At 39.9% G+C, this 23,876-nt stretch overlaps 1 protein-coding gene across 3 annotated transcripts in view; it reads left to right on the forward strand.

Annotated features, from left to right (window-relative positions):
• The window catches only part of abl1 (c-abl oncogene 1, non-receptor tyrosine kinase), a 155,319-nt gene that overhangs the window by 47,439 nt on the left and 84,004 nt on the right, over positions 1 to 23,876 (forward strand). Inside the window, exon 1 of one of the 3 annotated variants that reach the window (XM_063073650.1) lies at positions 21,786 to 22,374. The exons of the other annotated variants lie outside the window; for them this stretch is intronic. Coding sequence (XP_062929720.1) covers positions 22,290 to 22,374 — 85 coding nt within the window. The 5' untranslated portion in view covers positions 21,786 to 22,289. Of the gene's footprint in view, positions 1 to 21,785; positions 22,375 to 23,876 lie in introns of those variants that run through there. 3 annotated transcript variants of the gene reach the window in all.

Consider the following 23,876-nt stretch of genomic DNA (forward strand, 5'->3'; position numbering starts at 1 on the left):
CTTCATGTAAACCAACAGGCCTATCCTCAGCCCTGTCAATCCAGTTCCCATCCCCCTGCCAAATTAGTTTAAACCCTCCCGAACAGCTCCAGCAAACTTACCAGCAAGGATATTGGTCCCCTTGGGTTCAGGTGTAATCCATTTTTTTGTACAGGTCATACTTTTCCAGGACGAGATCCCAAAGATGTAGAAATCTGAAACCCTTCCCCCTGCACCAACTCCTCAGCCATGCATTTATTTGACAAATCATCCCCTTCTTGCCCTCACTGGCACATGGCACAGGCAGCAATCCAGAGATTACTACCCTGGAGATTCTGCTTTTCAGCTTTCTACCTAACTCCCTATATTCTCTCTTCAGGATCTCCTCCTGATTTCTACCCATGTCATTGGTACCAATATGTACCATGACCTCTGGCTGTTCACTCTCCCCTTTAGAATGTTGTGGACTCGATCCGAGACATCCCTGACCCTGGCACCTCAGAGGCAAAATACTATCTGTGTCTCTTCAGCACGTCCACAGAATCTTTCATCTGCTCCCCTAACTAATGAATCCCCTATCACTGTGGCATTTCTTTTCTTCCCCCCTTCCCTTCTGAGCCACAGCAGCCAGCTCAGTGCCAGAAATAGCAGCCATCTGCATTACTTCCCATATTCAAGTTGTGTTCTTATGAATCCAGCATCACATTTTCCCCATTACCTTTCTTTATTAAATTTAATTTTTTCTCCCCTGACTACTTCACAGGCAAGTGCTAAATTGGAATGCAATAATTTTACAGTTCTGTTCAACTCACTTTCAAAATATGCTCCAGATTCTAGCATCTACAGTTTCTTGTGTCTCAACTTTCAGAATCTAGTTAGTTGTAACTTTCATCATGAGTTGTCATGGTTGGAAAGCATAGAGTCTCAGTCTCCCCCTCTCCCCTCTCCCCCTCTCCCCCTCTCCCCTCTCCCCCTCTCCCCCTCTCCCCCTCTCCCCCTCTCCCCTCTCCCCCTCTCCCCCTCTCCCCCTCTCCCCCTCTCCCCCTCTCCCCCCTCTCCCCCTCTCCCCCTCTCCCCCTCTCCCCCTCTCCATCCCAAAAAAAAAGCCATGAAAAATCCATCATCACAGACGGACGCACGCACGGACATTCAGACATACACGAATGGACACACGCAGACTTGCACACAGGCACACACCAAAAAAAAAATTAAAAAAAAACAATTTTTAGCAGCCATTGCAAATAGGCAGAATAACCATTGAATGCAATGTTAATCTTCTTTTGGGCTTAGCAGGGATCTTCGAGGCAATGAGCAGCAGCCGAGAGTACAAGTAGCTTTTTATTCCCTTGCTTTTTCTCAGATTAGTTCAATGAGTTAATGTTCTTTATTCTGCTACTACATTCTTTCTAGAGTTCAAAGCTCGAAGAAAGTTTATTATCAAAGTACTTATATCACCATATACAACCCTGAGATTCACTTTCTTGTGGACACACTCAATAAATCCAATAACCATAACAGAACCAATGAAAGATCACACCAACAGTGCAGAAACAGTGTTAAAAGACAACAAACTGCCAATACAAAAAGAAAGGAAAATAATAAATAAGCAATAAACATTGAGAACATGAGGTGAAGAGTCCTTGAAAGTGAGCCCATAGATTGTGGGAACAGTTCAGTGATGGGGCAAGTGAAGTTATCCCTCTGGTTTAGGAGCCTGATGGTTGAAGGGTAATAATTGTTCCTGAACCTGGTGGTGTGAGTCCTGAGGCTCTAATACCTTCTTTCTGATGGCAGCAGCAAGAAGAGAGCATGACCAGAGTGGATGGGGGGGTCCCTGATGATGGATGCTACTTTCCTGTGATAGTGCTTCATGTAGATGTATTCAATAGTGGAGAGGGCTTTACCCGTGATGGACTGGGCCACGTCCACTACTTTTTGTAGGATTTTCTATTCAAGGGCATTGGTATTTCCTGAACAGGTTGTGATGCAGCCAGTCAATATACTCTCCACAATACATCTATCGAAGTAGTCAAAGTTGTAGATGTCATGCTGAATCATCGTAAACGCCTATGGAAGTAGAACCGCTGCAGTGGTTCTTCATAATTGCACTTGCATAATGGGCCCAGGATAGGTCCTATGAAATGATAAGACTGAGGATATTTAAAGTTGCTGACCCTCACCACCACTGATCAACCGATGACAACTGCCTCATGAATGGCTGGTTTTCTCCTCCTGAAGTCAATAATCAACTCCTTGGTCTTGCTGCCATTCTGTGAGAGGTGGTTGTGGCACCACTCAATCAGATTTTCAGTCCCCTACCTATATGCTGATTTGTCACTATCTTTGATTTGGCCAATGACAATGGTGTCGTCAGCAAACTGGTATTGGAGCCGTGATTAGCCACACAGTCATAAGTATAAAGTGAGTAGAGCGCACATCCTTGTGGTGATGGAGATTGTGGAGGAAATGTTGCCAATTCGAACTGTCTGGGGTCTGCAAGTGAGGAAGTAGAGGATCCAATTGTACAAGGAGGTACTGAGGCCAAAATCTTGAAGTTTATTGATTAGTTTTGAGGGGATGATAGTATTGAATGCTGAGCTGTAGTCGATGAAGAGCATCCTGATATATGCATCTTTGCTGTCCAGATGTTCCAGGGTTGAGTGAAGAGCCAGTGAAATGGCATCTGCTGTGGATCTGTTGTGCCGGTTGGCAAATTGGAGTGGATCCAAGGCGCTTCTCAGGCAGGAGTTGATGTGTTTCATCACCAGCCTCTCAAAACACTTCATCACTGTGGATGTAAGGACTACTGGATGATGGTCATTGAGGCAGGTCACCTCATTCTTCATAGGCACCGGTGTAATTGAAGCCTGCTTGAAGCAGGTACGTGCCTCAGACTGCTGAAATGAGAGGTTAAAAATCTCAATGAACACTCCAGCCAGTTGATCAGCACAGGTCTTTAGTACTTGGCCAAGTATCCCATCTGGGCTGGATGCTTTTCATGATTTCACCCTCCTGAAGGATTCTGTCGTGTCTGCCTCAAGAGACTGAAATCAGAGAATCACAGAGGGCTGTGCGTGTCTGTGTTGGTTCTTCCATGTTCTGATGGACAGAGTGAGCATAGAAGGCATTGAGCTCCTCTGGAAGCGAAGCCCTGTTGTCACATATGTTGCTTGATTTCACTTTGTAAGAGGTGGTAGCATTCAAGCCCTGCCACAGCTGTTGAGTATCCTCCATTGATCCAAGTTTAGTCTGGAATTGCCACTTTGCCCGAGAGATGGCTTTCTGGAGATCATACCTGGACCTCGTGTAGCTTTCTTCATTGCCAAACTTGAATGCCTCTGATCTGCCCCTCAGCAGATTGTGGATCTTGTGGTTCATCCAGGGCTTCAGGTTGGGGAATGCTCTAAATGATTTTGTGGAGACTCATTTTTCTATGACTGATTTTATAAAGTTCATGGCAACCATGGTATGTATTCATTCAGATCTGCAGATGAATCATTGCACACGGCCCAATCCAGTGACTCAATGCTGTAGCTGCTCCTCTGCCTCCCAGGACCACCTCTTTGTTGTATTCTCTAGAGTCTTGCTCCTTCACCTCTGCCTGTATGCACATTGGAGAAGGACACTCCATTTTTCCAGAAATGCAGTCTGGGCATGTAGGCATTCCTTTTCTTAGTATAGCAGAGATCTAGTGTGTTGGCATTTCTGGTGCTGTTGGTTGTATGCTGATGGTAATTGGGCAGGGATTTCTTCAAACAAGCCTGGTTTGAAATCCCAACTATGATTTGAAATGTGTCGCGTTGGACTGTTTCTTCTTTGGTGACGACATCATGCAGTGTCTCAAGTGCCTAATTACAATCAGCTGATGGTGGTTAGTATACTGCAGTCATGATTACTGAGGAGAACTCTCTTGGCAAATAGAATGGTCGGCATTTGATCATTAGATTTATCCCCATCAAAAGCGATACAACTTTGTAGTTCATTCTGCACACTCTCACTGTTGCAGTTGTTTTTTTTTTGAAGTTATGTCACATTTGTAGGCCGAAATAACCCACTGAATTCAACATATCCAAGTCAGTTCATATACTTAACAAGAAAATCCTCCCACCTTGTTTGATTTTTGAATGTTGATGTCCCCCAACGTGACTCAAAAGGATCCATCTACCCCTTAAACTCTAGACAACAACGAAATCTTTGCTGTTGAGATGTACTTGGATGTAATTTCTTAACTTGCTATGCTAACTGTTGTTACAGCCAAAATCTTAAAATCTACGACTGTTAATAGCAAGCACACAATCCCTGCTGACATGAAAATAGAAGAAGCTAGATTCCCCTTCAACATCTTTGAATGCCTGTTTATGTGTACATCTTGAATTTACTGGCTCTTTCCTCCAGATCTAATAAAGACTGACTTCCTTTTAAACAGTACCTTCTGTGATTTGAAGATTTTTAAAAAAATATTCATCAAGGTAAGTGTATTTCAAGTACTGTCAGTGTTTAGAAAAGCCCAGCTACCCATTGTATGTGACAAGGTCCCACAAGCATTTGAGAATATTAACTAAATAATCTGCTTTAGTGAGGTTTATTTGAAGGATAAATATTGGTTAGGTCCTTGCTCTTATTTCTGCTAAGAATGGTGAATTTAAGTGGGCATTTGTAAGATTTCACCTCCATTCTCAAATTTCAGTCAAGATTACACAGGCATCAATTCACAGCCTATTGATATAGATACAAGAGTGATGTCAGGTGAATTGAAGAACAGATGATGCTGTAATGGGGAACAATGGGGTGGGGTGAAGGGTGGTAGTGTTTACTGAGGTGCTTGGGAGGTAGTAGTGAAGCAAATTCAGAAATCACTGCAACAAGGAAAAAGCAAATTTTATGGTTGACTGAAAACTGATATCAAATTATAAACATGGAAAAGCCAGTATAGAAGACCACTAGTCTGTTACACTTGAAAATTTTCCATTATGTGGAATCACTGGGTTGGTTGATTTTTTTCCCCTATCCGCGGTAGAGGTTACACTGCAAAATCTGCAAGGGAGGTGATAGAAACCATAACACAGAAACTGTCTGGCCTTAATCAACATTTGGCTCAAAATTCTGATCCACACAGCCTGACAGCATTGCAGAACATGTTTGGAGATCAAATTTCAACTCAGCAAAGCAAACAAGCTTTTTGTAAGATTATTCACTGCAATAAATACAAAAAGGGGCATGTTAAACAACTTTGTGTCCATTAGAACTGATTGACCAATGTAGCATATATGAGAATAGGAAGGTAAATTATTTTTTATTCTTTTTTTCATACATTTTTTAGTAAACTACTTACCTCCTTTTTCAAGAAAGAAAATTGTTAATATTTGAAATAATACAAATGTTCTCATCTCTGGAGAGTAGCACAGCATGTTCCAGGGTTTGGGACTCTGTTTCTAGAAGTTTGGCTGCCATAAAGTAGGAATTAACTTTTTCATCACTTAGTAGTGGGAGTAAGCAGTAACAAAACACCAATTACTCCATTTTAGTTTAAACTGAAAATGGAATTGCACATGATGATGCAAGACCATGAAAAATCAGTAACATTTGTATTTGCATTGTAAAATATTGTGAGGTGGAGATTCAAACAATATTTTACACCAAGCTACAAAAGAAGTTGTTAGTACAGGTAACCAAAATATTGAATTTTAATCTTTGAAATTTTTTTAAACATTTGGAGAAAAAAGAAGTTCTGAAAGGGGCACACAAAAACAAATTTAGGAAAGGAATTCTAGTGCTCATTCATTTCAGATCCTTTCAATTGCAGCTAAAGTGTGCAAGGCATGAAGTAGTATCTTCATCAATCCCTGTGGAATTGAGGATGACTTGCTTTTTAGTTTGGATGTGAATCATGAAAGCTGGCTGTGCACAAGTCCTTTAATTATTGGGTGGATACCACTTGGTCTGGTCAGTGCAAGATTTTGGTCCAGTGGCAAGGAGATCTAGAACAATTGGAGAACAAGGAGGGGAAGGGCATCACCTACCTTGTAACCCCTACACCTTGATACCCCCCTTCAATCTTCCTTTCCTCAGTATCCTTATGTCTGCCATCTTCACCTAAATATCTCAGTCTCCTGTCTATAGTATCCCTCCCAATCATCTCCCACACCCTTCATACACTACATTTCTTTTTAGTTCCTTCTCTCTTTATCCATCCTCACCCGTTGTTCATCAAATGTGGGAAGTAGTCCATTTATGTCTTTGAGCTCACTGAATTGTTCATCAAGATCATGGCTGATCTACGTTGGTTGTTTTCCTGAACTATTCCCCTATCTTTCAATTCCCTTGCTGTCAAGAAATCTCTATTTATGAACTCAATATATGAGTCTCTTAGAATGGAAAATTCCAAAGATTCATTATCTCTGAGAATTAAAGAAATTTTTCTTCCTTTTTGTCCTGAATAGCATATCTATTTTGTTGAGACTTTATTGGAGACTTTTCAGCTAGGGAGACATCTTTTATGGTCCGAAAATGTCAAGTCCCATAAGAACTTTAAGTTCAATGAGATCACTTATTCTTCTAAACTCTATAGCCATTCCATGCACAGCAAACCCACTGTCTAATGGGAGAATCTGTGCTTCAGTCCTTCAAATGCAAATATATATTTTTATGGGCAACATTGCTAAAGTTGTACACAATAGTCTAAGTGTGGTCTTAAAGTGGCTGTATATAATTGCACCAGATTTTTCTTCGTGTTTAAATCCTCTCATATATGAAGGCCAACATACCTTTTGCAATATACACAAAATGCTGGAGGAACACAGCAGGTCAGGCAGCATATATGGAAATGAAGGAAGGGGGAAGATGCCAGAATAAAAAAAGGTGAGAGGAAGAAGGAGGGGGCTAGCCTAACTGCTTGCTGCACCTGAATATTGGATTTTGGTTATGTATTCAAGAATACTCAATCCCTTTGAACGTTGGCATTATCCAAAATTACACTATTAAAAAATAGCCCAACTTTTTTTATTTCATGCACTAATGTGGCTAACTTAATTTCATCTGTCCATACAGTCATCTTGGTCATAACTGTTATTCTCTGCATTCAGTTTTACTTGGTTTGTTTCATTAGAATGATGATATTTCTATCCAATTGTTGATAATGCTGTGTACCAACTAGACACATGAAGAGCATAGTGGTAGTCTCAGCACCACATGTACCTTTGAGAATTGTCAGTTTGAAGAATTCAAATCCATTGGCTGTGATTAATTGCTTGGTAATGAAAATACTTCTGGGCTGTGTTTCCATAATAGGTTGATTCCCAAGTTTAAATCAATGAATCACACATAAACAAAACTCTTAAGTGTTCGCAATAACTCTAGTCTTACTTGTTAGGTTGAATAATGAAGATTGTAATTCTATATCTGGACTACAATTATTAGTCTCATTTCAAGTAACATCAAACTATTTCCAGTTTAGCACTATAATGTATGAAAATACTTGCTCCTTTCTGTACACTCCCCCGGTGAAATGTGATTAAAATGCCCAGTCAGCACGTTGTTGAAGTGAACAGAACAAACTGTACATTAAAAGTGGCTAAATATTCTCCACTTCTTCAGCAATGTATTTATTGCTTCTGTAGTATAGAAGTATAGCAGTATTCTGTAGTATTGTGAGCTGACTTCAGGTGCTTCATATGTTATCAGCAAAGTTTGGCATTAAAGCATATGGAGCATTTGAACAAAAACTTCAAGGTGTTTTTAAGGATGATCTTGATTTAGAAGAGAATTTTAGGATTGTCATTCTAGAGCTTAGTCCCTGGTAGCTGAAGGCTCACAGTGGGTTGGTCAGAAATAGAGAAATGTAACACTTTCACTTTGGATGATTGGAAAAAGGGGAAAAGACCACAGAAGCAAAACTACTTGGTGTGTACGGTGAGCAAAGTAGTTTCGGGTTTGCAGTAGGTTGCAAGTGACAATAATGACTTGTATTAGTTATTGTTTCAAAAGAAAAAGTAACATCTTAAAGATTTATCCGCTTGGAGACCATACACCAAAGTTATTTTAGAGTGTTAACCTACGTAATACACTTCAATAATATAACTGCTTCATGTCAAACACATTTGCATGTTTATACAACATCCAGAAAGAATTGATCTGTTAGTATCCTGCCCTCTTGGGGTGTCTTTTACTGAAGTACAGAGTGCAGGTTTTCAAACTGGAATGCTTTAGCTAGTATTCAAATTCAGTTATTTATTACATCGCAACGTACAGTGAAATGTGTCATTTGCCTTAACAACCGACACAAACTAAAGATGTGCTGGGGGCAGCCCACAGATATCACCACACATTATGGCACCAATATAGCATCCCCATAATGTTCTGCAGAACAACATAAGCAACGACAACAACGACAACAGAACCAGAACATCAAAACAAAAGTAACAGCAGAACAAGCCCCTTTTCTTTCTCCCCACTTACACACCTAGGACAGCTTATCTCTTGGCCTGCAGTCTCCAGTGGACTTGTAGGCATCAGGTCTCTGAGTTTCCCCAGGGCTCGCAGATCCAGTCTTCAGCCACAAAGCTTCGATCTACGTATATTCTTGATTATTTATTAAAACAATATATAATACTTATTTTATGCGACAAGTATTTTAATTGGTTATTGAGCTGTCTTAGAGTCATAAAGTAATAGAACATGGAAACGGACCCTTTGGCTCAAATGATCCATACCAACCACAGCACTCTCCTTTTGAATCCAAGTTGCCTGTATTCAGCCCAGAACCCTCCAAGCCCCTCACATCCACGTTTCTATCCACATGCCTTTTAAATTTTGTAGTTGGACCTGCCTCAATCACTTTCTGTGGCAGTTCATTGCTGGTACTCACCACCTCTTTCTAAACTAATTACCTCTCAGGTGTTTTTTAAATCTTTCCCTCCTATCTTTTACATGTTTGCACCAGTATTTCCACAAAGAAAAGCTTAAACTACTGCAAATAGAGGCTTACTTTTAACAGTATAACCTGTTATAAGATCAAGACGCAATGGGTATTGCAAGACTCAATGGAAGAAATTGAAAACTAGTTCTTGGGGTGAATATAAACACCACAGTGATAGACTTGCATGCTTTCCTTTCATTGTGCCCATGACTATGCAAAGCATTCTTTCTGAACTGTTCTCCCCTGCAGGGGGAAGTGTTTCAGTGTGACCAAGAACAGCAAGGCTTCTCCTGAGAAGGTGCATTTAGGGAACAAACTAAATATGTAAGGGCATCAATCAGTGATCAATATCTGATTATCACTGACATTTGGCAATGTTGATAAAATCCTACAAAGTGGCATTTGTTGAATGGTATTTTCCTGCACCCTCCAGCAAATGTAGAGAGTATTAGAATAAATAAACATACTGATTTTTGGTGCATGATTGATGGAATTGTGGCTTACAATCCTCAAAGCACCAGGAAACATTCTGGACCTCTGTACAACAGAAACACTTTGAAGCATTGCATTCTTGTAATTGTGGCCTGAAAGATACAAAGTTGTAATAAGTTTGTTTTCTCCCCCTCCCACCACTGAATGCCTGTTTTCCTTGTGATTCTCACAAGGACAGAGAAAGCTGTTTGTAGTTTACATATTGCAATACTTTATTGGACTAATCTCATGACCTTGCTGTAGTTTTCAATTCTAAATTGCAAGCCAATTCACAAGTCATTAGCTTGTATCTTTGTTGGGATTTTACTGTGGTCCAGTGAGCATAACTTTTCCATTTAAAGGTAAAAATCTCACTTGGAATGACCAATTATGACTTCAGTTTTTGGGAAGTTGTGTGTATATCAAATTCTACTTTTATTAATTCTACCATGATGTATGCGTGGCCAAGAGTGATTGCAAATCAGTTTTGTTATTTTGATATGGAAATATGCATAATGTTCTCTGGTACTGTATATTGGATTTTAGATGGGAGCAAACTTAGGTTGAGAAAATCGTATTTATTTTGTGATACTGAAGCCAAGATTTCAGATTTTCTGAGCAAAGTAACCCCAGTTGACAATTTACCTCCCTCCATACCATCCTCTTGTATCCTTGGCTCTAACATTTTCAGGTCAGAAGTGGAAATGGTTGCTTATTGTTCAGTTCCATTCGCAACTACTCAATAAATGAGGAAGCTGCTTATGTAGACCAAGACAACGTTTGGATACAGGTTAGTAGATTGTTAGTAACATTTGTAGCACAACATCGCCAGGCATTTACTGTTGGTTCTGACAGTGGTGCCCAAACCTATCAAAGTAAACTTTTTTTTTAAAAAGTTGAAATCATTTGATCTAAATGGGATCATTTCTGTAATCACGGCCCCCTCCAATGCTGAAGCACTGCATGTGGATGGTTTGAACCTCACACAGTGATTCTTAATAATGAACAAGAGCTTAAGTGTTTGGAACAGAAATTACTATTAACAAAAAGACAAATGGGATTCTACATGTTTGGTTTCATTTAAACCATCCAATAAGTCATGCTTGTTAAAGTGATGGAATTGGCTAGTTAGAGATACTTTGATGGCACTTTAATCTTGAATGCCAATTGGGCCAGTGCCGGGATTTAGGAGGAATGTGATTCTCTACATTTGAACAATGCCTTCTGGAATAAGTATCAGTGTAATGTCAAACCTATATTCTTTTGGATCATAGAGTAGAGGGGGTGCAATTCCATTTTCCTATTCCCAAACTATCCACAATAAGAGGCAGTATTTTTACATTAACATAGAATCATGTCATGTTTAAGGTTCTTAAAAAAAAGTTTTCAAAAGTTGTTGCAAACTAGCTGTTTTTTCAGCATTGGTCTAAGCCTAGTAATCATTTGTTGTGTTTTAAATCTATGTAAATGCTTGTCTTCCATCAGCATTCCTTTGTAAGCCAAATATTTTGCTGCCGATGTCAGCCAAGTCTTTTTGCCAATATTTTCTGCGGGGGATTTATCCCCATAGTTATGTTTTTTTTTAACACTTCCTAGTGGGTATGTAGTCTGAACAGAGTTGATGAAGCTTCTGGGTAAGCATGATGTGTTGGGTGTGATAAGTGGTGTAAAATGTGTACTCTTGAATACGTCTCCAAGGAATGTCTGAATCCAACCAGCTAGAAGCATTTCAGTGAAGTATCTTTATATAATAGTGATATTTGCTACAGCCTTCCCAGCTTCTCTACATAAATCTTACTTTCACAGGCTGCATGCATAAAACAAGGGTTCCCAACGTGGGGTCCATGGACCCCTCGGTTAATGGTAAGGGTCGATGGCATATAAAAGGTTGTGAACCCCTGACCTATAAGAACCATTACCTAAACATGGTGTGTTGCAATTTGGTATGGAGAATCCTAAGAGTTAAGTATCAATCTTGGAAATGATAAACTAGATGTATTACACTTTGAATGGAATATTTGAATAGCACATTCCAAATTACAAAACGTTTAATGAATTTTGCAGTACTGAGTTGCAATAACTGATATGTTATTGGACTAGTATGTTTTGCGTGTGTTTTATTCCATGGTCTGTATTCATAAATTCCATGGTTTGATTCCACTTTAAAGGCTCTGCTTTGTTGCTTACCTTTTATTGAGAATGAATTGGGTGGGACTGCAACTAGAGGTCGTGGGTTAAGGCTTGAAAGGTGAGAAGTTTAAGGAGAACATGAGGGGAAGCTTCTTCACTCAGAAGGGTGTGAAAGTGTAGAACAAGCTGCCAGCACAGGTGGTGCATGCGAGCTCAATTTCAATGGTTAAGTGAAGTTTGGATAGGTACATGGATAGTAGGGGTAGGGGTATGGTCCTGATGCAGGTCGATGGGAGTGGGCAGTTTAAATGGTTCCAGCATGGACTAGATGTGCTGAAGGGCTTGTTTCTGTGCTGTACTTCTCTATGACTCCATGAACATTTTTCATTATTTTCTGATACCATGTAAAGTTTGTGAGGTGTTCATATAGGAGCACTGAGACCTTGTGAAATGACTGGTTCCATTTGGGCCATTTAGCTGTCCCTGTTCCAGCAAACTGTTGCAGGACAATTTCTTTGGGGCTCACCCACATTTTCAGATTAGTGAAAGGAAGTTCAACTTCAGAATAGGACCTAGCTATTACTCTTAAACACAAGATTCTGCAGATGCTGGAAATCCAGAGCAACACACACAAAATTCTCGAGGAACTCAGCAGGTCAGTCAGCATCAATGGAGGAGAATAAACAGTCGATGTGTTGGGCCGAGACCCTTCATCAGGACGGGAAAGGAAGGGGGCAGATCCTCACAGAGGGATCAAAAGTAGAAAGAGTGAGCAGCTTCAAGTTCCTGGGTGTCAAGATTACTGAAGATCTAACCTAATCCCAACATTACGATGTAGTTATAAAGAAGGCAAGACAGCGGCTATACTTTATTAGGAGTTTGAAAAGATTTGAAGAAGTACACTCAAAAACTTCTATAGTTGTACCGTGGAGAGCATTCTGACAGGCTGCATCACTGTCTGGTATGGAGGGGCTACTGCACAGGACTGAAAGAAGCTGCAGAAGGTTGTAAATCTAGTCAGTACAAATTACCCAGGATATCTTCAAAGAGCGGTGTCTCAGAAAGGCAGCATCCATTATTATGGACCTCCAGCACCCAGGGTATGCTCTTTTCTCACGGTTACTATCAGAAAGGAGGTACAGAAGCCTGAAGGCGCACACTAAGCGATTCAGGAACAGCTTCTTCCCCTCTGCCAACCAATTCCTAAATGGACATTGAATCTTTGGACACTACCTCTTTTTTTTAATATACAGTATTTCTGTTTTTGCATGTTTTTTTAAATCTATTCAATATATGTAATTGATTTACTTTATTTTTTTCTCTGCTAGATTTTGTATGGCATTGAACTGCTGCTGCTAAGTTAACAAATTTCATGTCACATGATGGTGATAATAACCCGATTCTAATTCTGAGAAGCCAGAATAATAAGGTGGTGAGCAGGGTATTAAGTTTTGTAACTCTTAAAATATAAAAATTAATTGAAAGGAAACATGGTGTCGGAGTAATTTGTGTATGTTCTTAGTTTTATTTTAAGCAAGGCACATACTTATGACGTGGTGGTGTGATCATGTATGCGATTTACGTACACTTTTACATATAACCGGTAATGTATTAAACAAAGAATGTTTGAACAGTATATTTACAATATTACTCAAATATCACTGAAATATTAAATGCACAACACTCCCTGCTTATCTGTAAACTCCATCTCAATACAGAATGCATCTCAGCTTGTATTATACACTATATACAAGTATACAACTACTATATAGACATCCACAGCATAGTAAATTTTAAATTGTCCCATTCAGGCCTAAAGAATTGATTGCAGTGGAGGCTTTCTTACTCCTGTGGGATAGCACCTTTCCTGATATGGGGGATGACTCTGCCTGGCAGGTGAGACTCCTGGCTGTGAAACAATCTCAGCTTCTGGAGCCTCCTCCCTGGTGGTTGCAGAAATTGAGTCAGGGACTGCAGGAAGTGGTTCTGACAGCTCAGGCCACCATTCTTCTCTAAAAATTGACTCTGCTATCCTCAACTGATCCATGTGTCATCTTCAGATGTTATCAGTCGCAATCTCCACTGTGTAGGAGAGAGGTCCAGTTCTGTTCTTAATCTTTCCGAGTACCCACTCTTGATTTTTGTGTATGGTTAAATGACAATTAAACCAGAAATTGACTGCTCATCCAGGAGAGAAACATTGAAACTCCTTGTTTGAGGAGCCCACAACTTGTCTCAGCTATTTGTCCTGCGTACTCCTTCAGAGATTGGATTTGAGGAGATCCAAATGTGAATGCAAGGGACGAGCCAGAAACATTATAGCTACTGAGTTATTGGTTATGGAGTATGCTGTATTGTGGTATGCATGGAAGAAATTGGCGAGCTTCTGATTCGGTGTTAATGTGGTGTGTCCTGTTGACATTGCTCTCAGTGCATTCTTTTGACTCTGAATAAACCTTTCCACCAAGCCGTTTGTAGCTGGATAGTATGGCACAGGTGCAATATGTCTTGTTCCATTCATTTTCTAGCCAGAAATTGTTGCACAATCAACTGTGGTCTATTATCACTTACTAGGTGTTCGGGAACATCAGTTCTTGAGAAGAAGCTTCTCAGCACATCAACAGTGTGTGAGGCTATAGTGCAGGGTATTGGGAACACTTATGGCCACTTTGTAGCTGCATCCAGTACCACCAAAAAATTTGTGCCCATGAGTGGTCCAGCAAAATCGACATGCATCCTCTGCCAGGGCAATGCAGGCTATTCCCAGGGATGGAGAGGTGCTGTTCTTGGCATCTTCTGAATGTGTTGGCATCCTGAACAGTGCATGACAAGCTGCTCAATCTGTGAGGGTCTCAGCACTCCCCAATTTTGTCCACGCTCGCTTTCATACCTCACTGCAATTCAATTGTATCTCTGCTGTTTCAGTTGATATAGCTATTCCGACCATTCTTTTAGATGTAAGTTGTGCTCCAGGTAGGAGTTGTTTTTGAATGCTTTCTTGTAAGATTCCACAAAATAAATGATCTTTGTGCATTATTAAGCCCATTACTGAACTGAAAATGCTCAGACAATCTCTTCAGTTCATCTTTGTAAACCAAAATGGACTTCCCTTCCTTTTGATTCCGCTTATGAAACTTAAAGCGTTTTGCAATCAACAATGACTTGGGTTCTAATGTTCCACGATATCAGCAAACTTCATTTTAGCTGATTTGGTTGGAGCCATCAAACTTCTAAGCAAACTGTTTGCTTTTAAACCCAATGCACTCAGCAAAATGTACACCTGCTTCTCATTGGCTATTCCATTTGCTTTAACATGCTGCTGAATTCGCCCAGTATACAAAATCCTGTTATCCAGCTGTCAGTGATGTAGTCAAATGCGTCAATCAGCTCTTTCTGCTCTTTTTATGATTATTATGACCCAATACTCACTTCTTTGTGAACCTGTGAATTTGTCTATTTTCTGCCTTTTTAAAAAATTCGAATGTCTCGCTGCACTTCAACAGATATGTAGTTGTCTTCGGTCTGTTTAAAACTTTATTGTCGCCACTGTTATGTTTTGTAACTCCAAACATAAAAGCAAATTAAAAGGAAACACGAAGCTGCTTAACTCATATATGTTCTTAGTTTTACTTTGAGTGAGACATTGGCTTATGGCTTATGACATATGACGCATGCCATTTCCGTACTTTTATGTATAACCCATAATGAATTATTTAAACAAGGAATATTTAAACAATATATTTACATTACTCATAACACTGAAACATTAAATACGCAATGGGGCAGGAGTATATGTGCAACATGCCGTGTGCTGTTGGTACTATGTTTTGCACCTTGACCCTGAAGGAACCCTGTATCATTTGGCTATTCGTGTATGGTTAAATGACAATTAAACCAGAAATTGAACAAACTAGCAAGTGATAGGTGAGACCAGTTAAGGGAAAAGCAGGGTGGGTGGTGGGTGGGTGAAGGGTCTGAAGTAAAAATCTGGGAGGGTAGTGAAAGAGGTAAAAGGCTGAAGAAGGAATCTAATAAGAGAGGACAGTGGACCACGGAACAAAGGGAATGAAGATGGAAAACAAAAGGGAGGTGATAGGTAGGTGAGGAGAAGAGGAGGAATGAGAAGGTAAATAAAATGGCAAATGGAAATAGATGTGGGGAAGAGAGAAATTACTAAGTTAGAGAAATCATCAGGTTGGAGACTATCCAGACAGAATATGAGGTGTTTGTTTCTTCGCCAACCTTAGAGTAACTTCATCGTGACAGTGGAGGAGGCCATGGACCAACATGTCAGACTAAGAATTGGGAAGTGAAATTGAAATGGGTGGCCACCGGGAAGTCCTGTCTCTTGTGGTGGACGGAGTGAAGGTAATTGACGAAACAGTCTCTCTGTGCGTGTTGGGTCTTGCCAGTGTAGAGGAGGTCATACCATGGACCACTGGAGGGTCATTTACTGTATCCAGTGAGGCCACTGTCAGGATGGAGGAACAAAATCTCACAGTACATCTGAGTAACCAGTATGCATAAAAATTTATTTCTCTAACTTTTGGTAATTTTGCCCTCCCCAGCCCTTCTCTCCTTTTCCATTCCCCATTCTGGCTCCCCTTTTTCTCTTTCCCTCATTTGCCCAACACCGCCCTCTGGTGCTGTTCTTCCTCCCATTTCTCTTACAGTCCCCTGTCCTCTTCTATCAGTTCCTCCTTCAGTCTTTTATCTCGTCCAACTATCACCTCCAAGCTTCTCATTCATCCACCCTCCCCACTCCCCCCTCTCCCCCCCTCGCCTTGTCTCACCTGTCACCTGCCAGCTTGTACTCCTCCCCTCACACCCTCTCATCCTTGCTTCCCCTTCCTTTTCAATCCTTTGAAGGGTCTTGACCCGAAGCATTGACTGTTTCTTCCACTCCATAGATGCTGCCTGATCTGCTGAGTTCCTCTAATGTTTTGTGTGTTGCTCATGATTACTTTGCTCCATTTCCATAGCCCTTCAGCTGTTTCTTCACTTTCCTCCCTCTTAGTTTCTAAATTTTTATTCCCTCACGTGTTCTCATTCTTTCCTTGCCTCTGTTTCTTTACTTTCTCCCTAATTTTGATACTAAACACTTTAGAAGTGCTAAATGTTACCTCTTTGTTGACTGAACTCTTTAACTTGTTTATTTTTGTCAAGATGGTGAATGCCAAACACTAAAAATCAAACAGCTGGTTTAACGTCATAAGGGGGATATTGTTGAGGTGCTGTCCAAAATTCATCTCTTAAGTATCTGAAATTCTGTATTTGACTTTTAATCATTCCTACTCTTCTACTCTCCCATTCTTAGAGATGAATACATAAGGGATGAATTAGCCTTGTACTCAATGTCAGAAAGACCAAAGAATTGGTTGTGGATTTCAGGAAAGGGAAGTCTGGAAAACACACTGCTGTCCTCATTGAGGGTCAGCAGCTTCAGGTTCCTGGGTATCAATATCTTGGGCAAACACATTGATGCAGTCACAAAGAAGGCACATTTGCAAATTTCTATGGGTGTTTGTTGAAGTGTGTTCTGACATTCTGTGCTGACTGGTTGCTTGACAGCCTTGGGTGGAGCTCAATGCACAGGATCACAAGAGGTTGCAGAGGATTATAGACTTAACCAGTTTCATCTTCACCATCAAGGACATCTTCAAGAGGCAGTGCCTCAAGAAGACAACATTCATCATTAAGTACCCTCACTGTCTAGGGCAGAGGTAGGCAACCTATGAGGGTATTTTGACTGGCCTGCGAGCGATTATTGAGATACTATGCTTATCCAGCCCGCGAGCGATTTTTCCTTATTCTGAGTGTTTCATGCAACCACACTGATGGACATGCATGGCGTCTTGTTACACTGGCCCCAGATTCCGTTTTGTTCCAAAGGAAACACTGGTATATATGAATGACGGGAAGGCAGACTACCTTATTAATATGTATTAGATACTCTCCGTGCACGCGCGCAGGTTTTCAGATGGGATCGTTCAAATTTATAAACAGAAACAGCGTCAATGTGTTTTAACAAGAAATCCACGCTAAATATCCAGATATTTACATGCTACGATACTTGTTGAATAACTCACATTTCAAAATAAAATCGAAGAAAAAAAATTCCAGTGGCAATGAATACAAAACGCAGGAAGGTAGACACTGAGTGCCGAAATTTCCAAGGCATTTGGACACTAGATTATTACTTCATTGAGCAAGCTGGGAAATCAGTTTGTCTCATTTGCCTAGAAAATGTTGCTGTGAAGAAGGTGGCAAATATCAGGCGACATTACGAGACTCGCCATAGTGGAAATTTTAACAAGTTTACTGGGCAAGCAAGGAAAGATGAGGTTGAGCGAATGAAGGCTAGTTTTGGAAAACAAATGTCATTTTTTGCCAAGAAGAACAGTGAAAATGAAGGAAATACCTGTGCCAGCAACGAAATCTGAAAACGTATTTCAGAAAAAATGAAGCCTTTTACAGATGGAGAGTTTGTCAAAGAATGTGGACCATGCAAAAAAGATGGCATCATTGTTTGGCAGCACTTATCTGTGTGAGCAATTATTTTCAAAAATGAAGCACTCCCAAGAACCATTTGAGAACAAAATTGACTGATGCCCATCTGGATAATGTCTTTCTCTTAGCATCAACAAGTCTGACACCCAATATTGAGAAGCTTTCAAGGAACAAACAGCATCAAGTTTCACATTGATTTATCGACTGTTTGCATTAAAATTTTCTTTTTTTTATTATACTTAATTTACCACCATTCGATGCATCATGTTCATATGTTTCATGTTCAGAGATTCGTTGTGTCCTTTTAATAGATTCAAAAGATGCCTTGATTGAAATAAATTGCAACTAAACTGAGTTCTTTGATTACTAATTGGCATCCTTAGTTAAGCAGAAATGATCTTCTAGCATGCGTTATTCATTAATTTGAGGCAAAACATAACTAGATGTATTTAAATGGATAATTCCCATATTTCAAGTTTCTTATGGCATTTATCTGGCCCACCGTCAGCTCATTAATACGCGATCCGGCCCACAGAGGCAAAAAGGTTACCAACCCCTGTCTAGGGCATGCTCCCTTCCTGCTACAACCATCAAGGAAGGAGATACAGGAGCTTGAAGACTCACACTCAACGAATTGGGAGTAGTTTCTCCCCTCAACCATCAGTTTCTATGATACCACAAACTCTACCTCATTATTCCTTATTTTGCACAATGTTCTTGTATTTTATCAATTTTTATATCTTTGTACTGTACTGCTCTACAAAATAAGCCACATGTTGATGATCTGATTCTGGTTCTGATCCACTTGAAGAGCTTTAGTTAAATTCAGAGGACCTTCACAGCAATATAAGAGTTCTTCAAGTTGTACTTCCTGATATTACCCTTAATTAGAAGGGAGAAAATGTGCATTTTCAGGTAAGAAAGGAAGTCCAATTAGTTTTGACATAACTTTATGCTCTCAATGCATGGCCTCACTCTCATTAACATTCCCTTTGAGTGGTCATGGAGCTGAGATTCTCACGAGTCTAAGCGGATGTTGCTTATCTGATCAGCTTAACTTATTTCTACTGTTTTAAAATTAAAACTTGGTACATATAAATGTGTGGCATCACATTTGTCTCTGTTAAGCATTTCAGCATTTAGGTAAACTATCTAAACTGAAACTCCAGGGCTATGGTAAATGAATTCTGTAGTGTTGTAGCACTGCATGTTTGTTTGATCTCACTGTATGCAGATTGACTGCAGTGTTTGTCTACACAACAGTATAGCCTGTGAAACTTAAACAGCAAAACGGCAACAGATGAAGAACTGCGATGAATGCCGGCAGAAGTAGATAGTTAGTTTAAATACATGGCTTCCTGTTACTGAGATCATAGTACCTTATTTGGATGAATATGGTCTGCTCCTTGTTGGGTGACTGGAAGATCTGAGGTGTTCTACACTGTTATTGGCCACCTCATGTTGCTTGAGTCATACTTCCTGCTGGCTGATCATGAAATGAATCGACAGCTGTTGTTGAAATCTGTTGGATTTTATCCTGACTACTCAGCCAAAGCATGAAAAGTGGAGAATTGCTCAGTACAGGAAGGAAATTGGCAAAATAAAAGTTTTTGAAAGTGTATTTAATGTAGTAAATTAAATTATAAGGTGAAACTGGCTCTGCCATGGTATTGAACTATAACTGTTCCCTTTTAGGGAACACGTTAAAAAAGTTTATAATGTTTTTCTTGTGATTGCTGTTTGGATGATGCTGTGCGCCTGTGATGCTGCTGTATGTAACTTTTTCATGTCATCTTTGCCTTAAATTACCACTGTCAATTTCTCCTAATTCCACCTGAGCTCTGCTGTTGAAATTCTCACCCACTAAATCTGACTATTCCAATGCACTCATAGCTTCACGTCTTTAAAACGCTGCAGTCTCTGTCCTGTTCACCTAGTAATGCTATTTTCTGACCTCCAGTTGGCTCTCAGCTAAGCCCAGCATGGATTTTAAAATTCTTGTCCTTGTTTTAATTTTTTTCCATTCTTCTATACCCTTATTGTTCCATTTCTTGGTAACCACATTTAGCCCAACAGGCACTCCTCCAACTTTGAAGTCCTCAGAAGTTTTAATTATGTACCATTGGTAGTCCTATGTTCAGCTGTTATGGCCCCAGTTTAAGAAGTCTTACCCCAAATCTTTCCAATTACCTTGATCTTTATTTAGCCTCTGCTTCTCTCATTGGTTTATATTGTTACATCATGATATAGAGCCTTAAGCAGCAGAAATCTTTCATGTTCTGTATTATTATGTCAGTGACTCATAAAGCACACTTTTTTTTATCTGCCCCCAGAATCTCCTTTTGTGGCTTACACTCAATGACCTCTTTATTAGGTATAGGAGTATACCTAATAAAATGGCCACAAAAATGGTCCCCTGCTGTTGTAGCCCATCCACTTCGAGGTTTGACATATTGTGCATTCAGAGATGCTCTTCTGCATACCACTGTTGTAATGCATGGTTATTGGAGTCACTGTCACCTTCCTGTCAACTTGAACTAGTCCACCCATTCCCTCTCATTGACAAGGCATTTTCACCCTCAGAACTGGTGTCCACTGGATGTTTTTTGTTTTTCACTCCTGGTGTGTGGAAATCCCAGGAGATCAGCAGTTTCTGAGATTTTCAAACCTCCCCATCTGGCACCAACAATCAAAGTGACCAAGATCAGATTACTTCCCCATTCTGATAGTTGGTCTGAACAACAGCTGAACCTCTTAACCATGTCTGCATGTTTTCATGCATTGAGTTGCTGCTGCGTGATATTTGCATTAATGAGCTGGAGTACCTAATAAAGTGCCACTGGGCGTAGAATCAATAGTACTTCTGGGAAACATCATATGATTTGTTCTAAAAAAAAATTTACACATACTAGTTTATGTTGCAATAAAATATTTTGAGTATTCCATATTATGAGAAAGAATCTAGTGCGAAAGGTGCATCCATGATGAAAGCATTAATAAGGCCATACTTTTTTGAAAAATAATTCATATCTTTGCTACTACCCACACTGCTGTAAACAGTGGATAGCTTTCTAGAAGCTATTTTCACATGTCATTGTGTGTGATTAGCAACCAGATATTTTCAAGTAAAATAGTGGTAATTGATCTGTAGGTGAACATCTGGGATAAGGGTGGGGGGGGGGTTAAAGATCATGGATCTAAAATAATTCAGTAGAAAGATTAAAGAGAAGATGAGGGGAAATAATTACCCAGAAAATGTTTGGTGCCTGGAGCTCACTGCCTGAGAGGGAAAAAGGGCAGAAGCTCCCACCACGTTTCAAAAAGTATACATGAATGTACCCTTGAAGAGCAGCGATCTCTGCTAGAAAGTTGGGAACTAGTTGGATCAATTGGCCCAGATAGAATGGGTGAACGGTTTCCTGGGAAATACACGTTCTCTGATACCTTTGAATCTGTTCCCACCAACTCATCAGTTAATGCTTTCTGATCCCAATAACCCGCTGGTTAAAAGCAATTGCTCTTATGCTAACTCTTGAGGATTGGGATAGATGTAGGATGTTAATAATCAGCCTGATGAAGGGTATCGGTCCGAAACGTCGACTCCGTAGATGCTGCCTGACCTGTTAAGTTCTTCCAACATTTTGCGTGTGTTGCTCTGGATTTCTAGCATCTGCGAAATCCTTTGTGTTTGTCTTTTATAATTTGCCTTTCTGTTACAACTTTAGGTATTAAATATAAGCGTATGCGCTCGTGTTTCGTGTTTACTTCCTCCCGCGCATAATTTGTGAGCGGGTTAAGACCAGAAACGCAATAGTAATGAGGCCGGGCTTCGACTGGTTTATTAAGGCAAGTGTGGGTGGCTCCAGTCTGCTGATGTCACCGATGGAAGCCAGGCAGGAGCTTCAAAGGCCTTCATTGTTGGTTGTGGAGCCTAGGCAAGTCTCCCGGTGTTGGGTGTGTGTACGTGGGGTGGGCAGCAGGCTTGTATGTCGTGCACAGTGTCTCCACCGCTTCAAGAAACCAAGTCTCCAGGAGAACATAAATAGGATTTGAATTGATGCTACAAGAAAACAAGAATGGGTGCGGCGTGTGTTCGCTAAGTTTCAGACCCGACTGAAAAGAAATCTTAAATCTGTTGTTACCCCCCCCCCAGACCTTTGGAGATTTGAAACGGCCAATCCTGGGGGGGACGTTGAAATTGGATTTTTTTTTACCGGACCTGGGAAACTATTTTTGAAAAGGAAAAGGGGACGAAAGAAAAATAATTCGAATTGAAGTTTAACAAATGAAAATGCTGGAGATTTGTCGTAAGCTGGTGGGGTGTAAATCAAGAAAGACGCTGTCTGCTTCATCTAGCTGTTACTTGGAAGGTAAGATTTTAAGTGTCGTAGGAAATCGGGCAAGTCAAGTGAGAGAGGCCCGAAGTAAATTCCTGAGTTCTGTGAAAAAAATCCTTTGCAGAGGCCTCTGCTCTCGTGTGGTTGAGGAGGGGGAGAGAAAGATAGCAGTTTGCGTAAGCACAGACGTAAACAGCAGAATTTTGGAAGACATTTTGCTCCTTGCCGCCGGAATAGCTTTCTGTTACTTATGTTTCACTTCGGTCCTCCAGACATTTAGGGGATTTTTCTAAAAGAAATGATTGCTTGGTTCTGCACAACCTCAATAAAGCCCACGCGCGTCATTGTAATTTCTTTGTTAACTTCGAAGACTAGTCTTTTCCTAACTATCAAACTTTTGTTAAGGGCGTACCAGGGACAGAATTTCGTTATTCGGAGAAATATGCAATTTTGAGTATATATTTTTAGCTGCGCTGCTGAAGTTAGTCCCTTCTGAATCTAATTTTCTCGTATTTTCCAAAAGTTTGCTTACTATGTATGGTTACAGTTTTATAATGAAGGTTTTGTAGGGAACGGTTAAAATATCCTGTAATTTTTTTGGTTATTTCCTTTGAAAACTTGAATAGATGTTTCAGAATGGGTGCTTTTTGACTTCTTGTTATTTGACAAGGAAGGAATTTGCTAAAGGGAGCGGATCAGAATTTAAATTTAGTCTTTATGAATATATTTGCAACTTCGTTTATATTCAGTTTACCACAGAAATTATTTAATTGTAGTTTAGCAATTTATTGTACTGTATATCCTTAAGTACGGGAATACAATATTACTAGCACTAAATATTAACATGTTTAAGTGATTTTTTTAAGGTTCCTTGGAGAGCCTTTATATGTTAAAATTGTTATGTAAATGACATTTGCTGCAACATCATGCATGTGAAGTGCTAATCGCAGAATTTCAACTTTCCCAAATATGTCTAATTTTATTGACCTATAACTGATTTATTTTGTGAACAGTAAAGCTATTTAGTGATTAACGAAATAGTTATAATATAATTTGGAGACTGCACTACCAATTATGGCAATCTCAATTGCCACCTTCCAAACAAAGAATTAATGTACTTATCAAAGTAATGAGTGAATATTATTCATTCCTTTCTGATATACGGCTGTCCTGAGGGTAAATTAATTTGCTTCTGAAGGACTTTCAATGATGGCAAAACGCCTTGCTGAAGGCAGAACTGATTTGAATCTCTTTGCTCAGCAGATAGATGGATAATAATCACAATAATTTTGTTTAATATTTGAAATGTACTGAAGTGGTTGAGCACAGTGATATAAGTAGCATAGAGATTAAGATGCAAGATATTCTAGAAATGAGTTGAACATGGGTTGAAATGAGTTCCCGGTTATTGTGGGCCAGCTAAGTATGATGCCTAGTTTAACAACAGCTTACATTTATACATTTTAACATAGTTAAACATCCTTTGCACTTCACTGAAAAGTTTTAAAACAATATTGCACCAGGTTACATGAGGT

This window comes from Mobula hypostoma, chromosome 21 (assembly GCF_963921235.1).
Source record: "Mobula hypostoma chromosome 21, sMobHyp1.1, whole genome shotgun sequence".
Taxonomy (NCBI): domain Eukaryota; kingdom Metazoa; phylum Chordata; class Chondrichthyes; order Myliobatiformes; family Myliobatidae; genus Mobula; species Mobula hypostoma.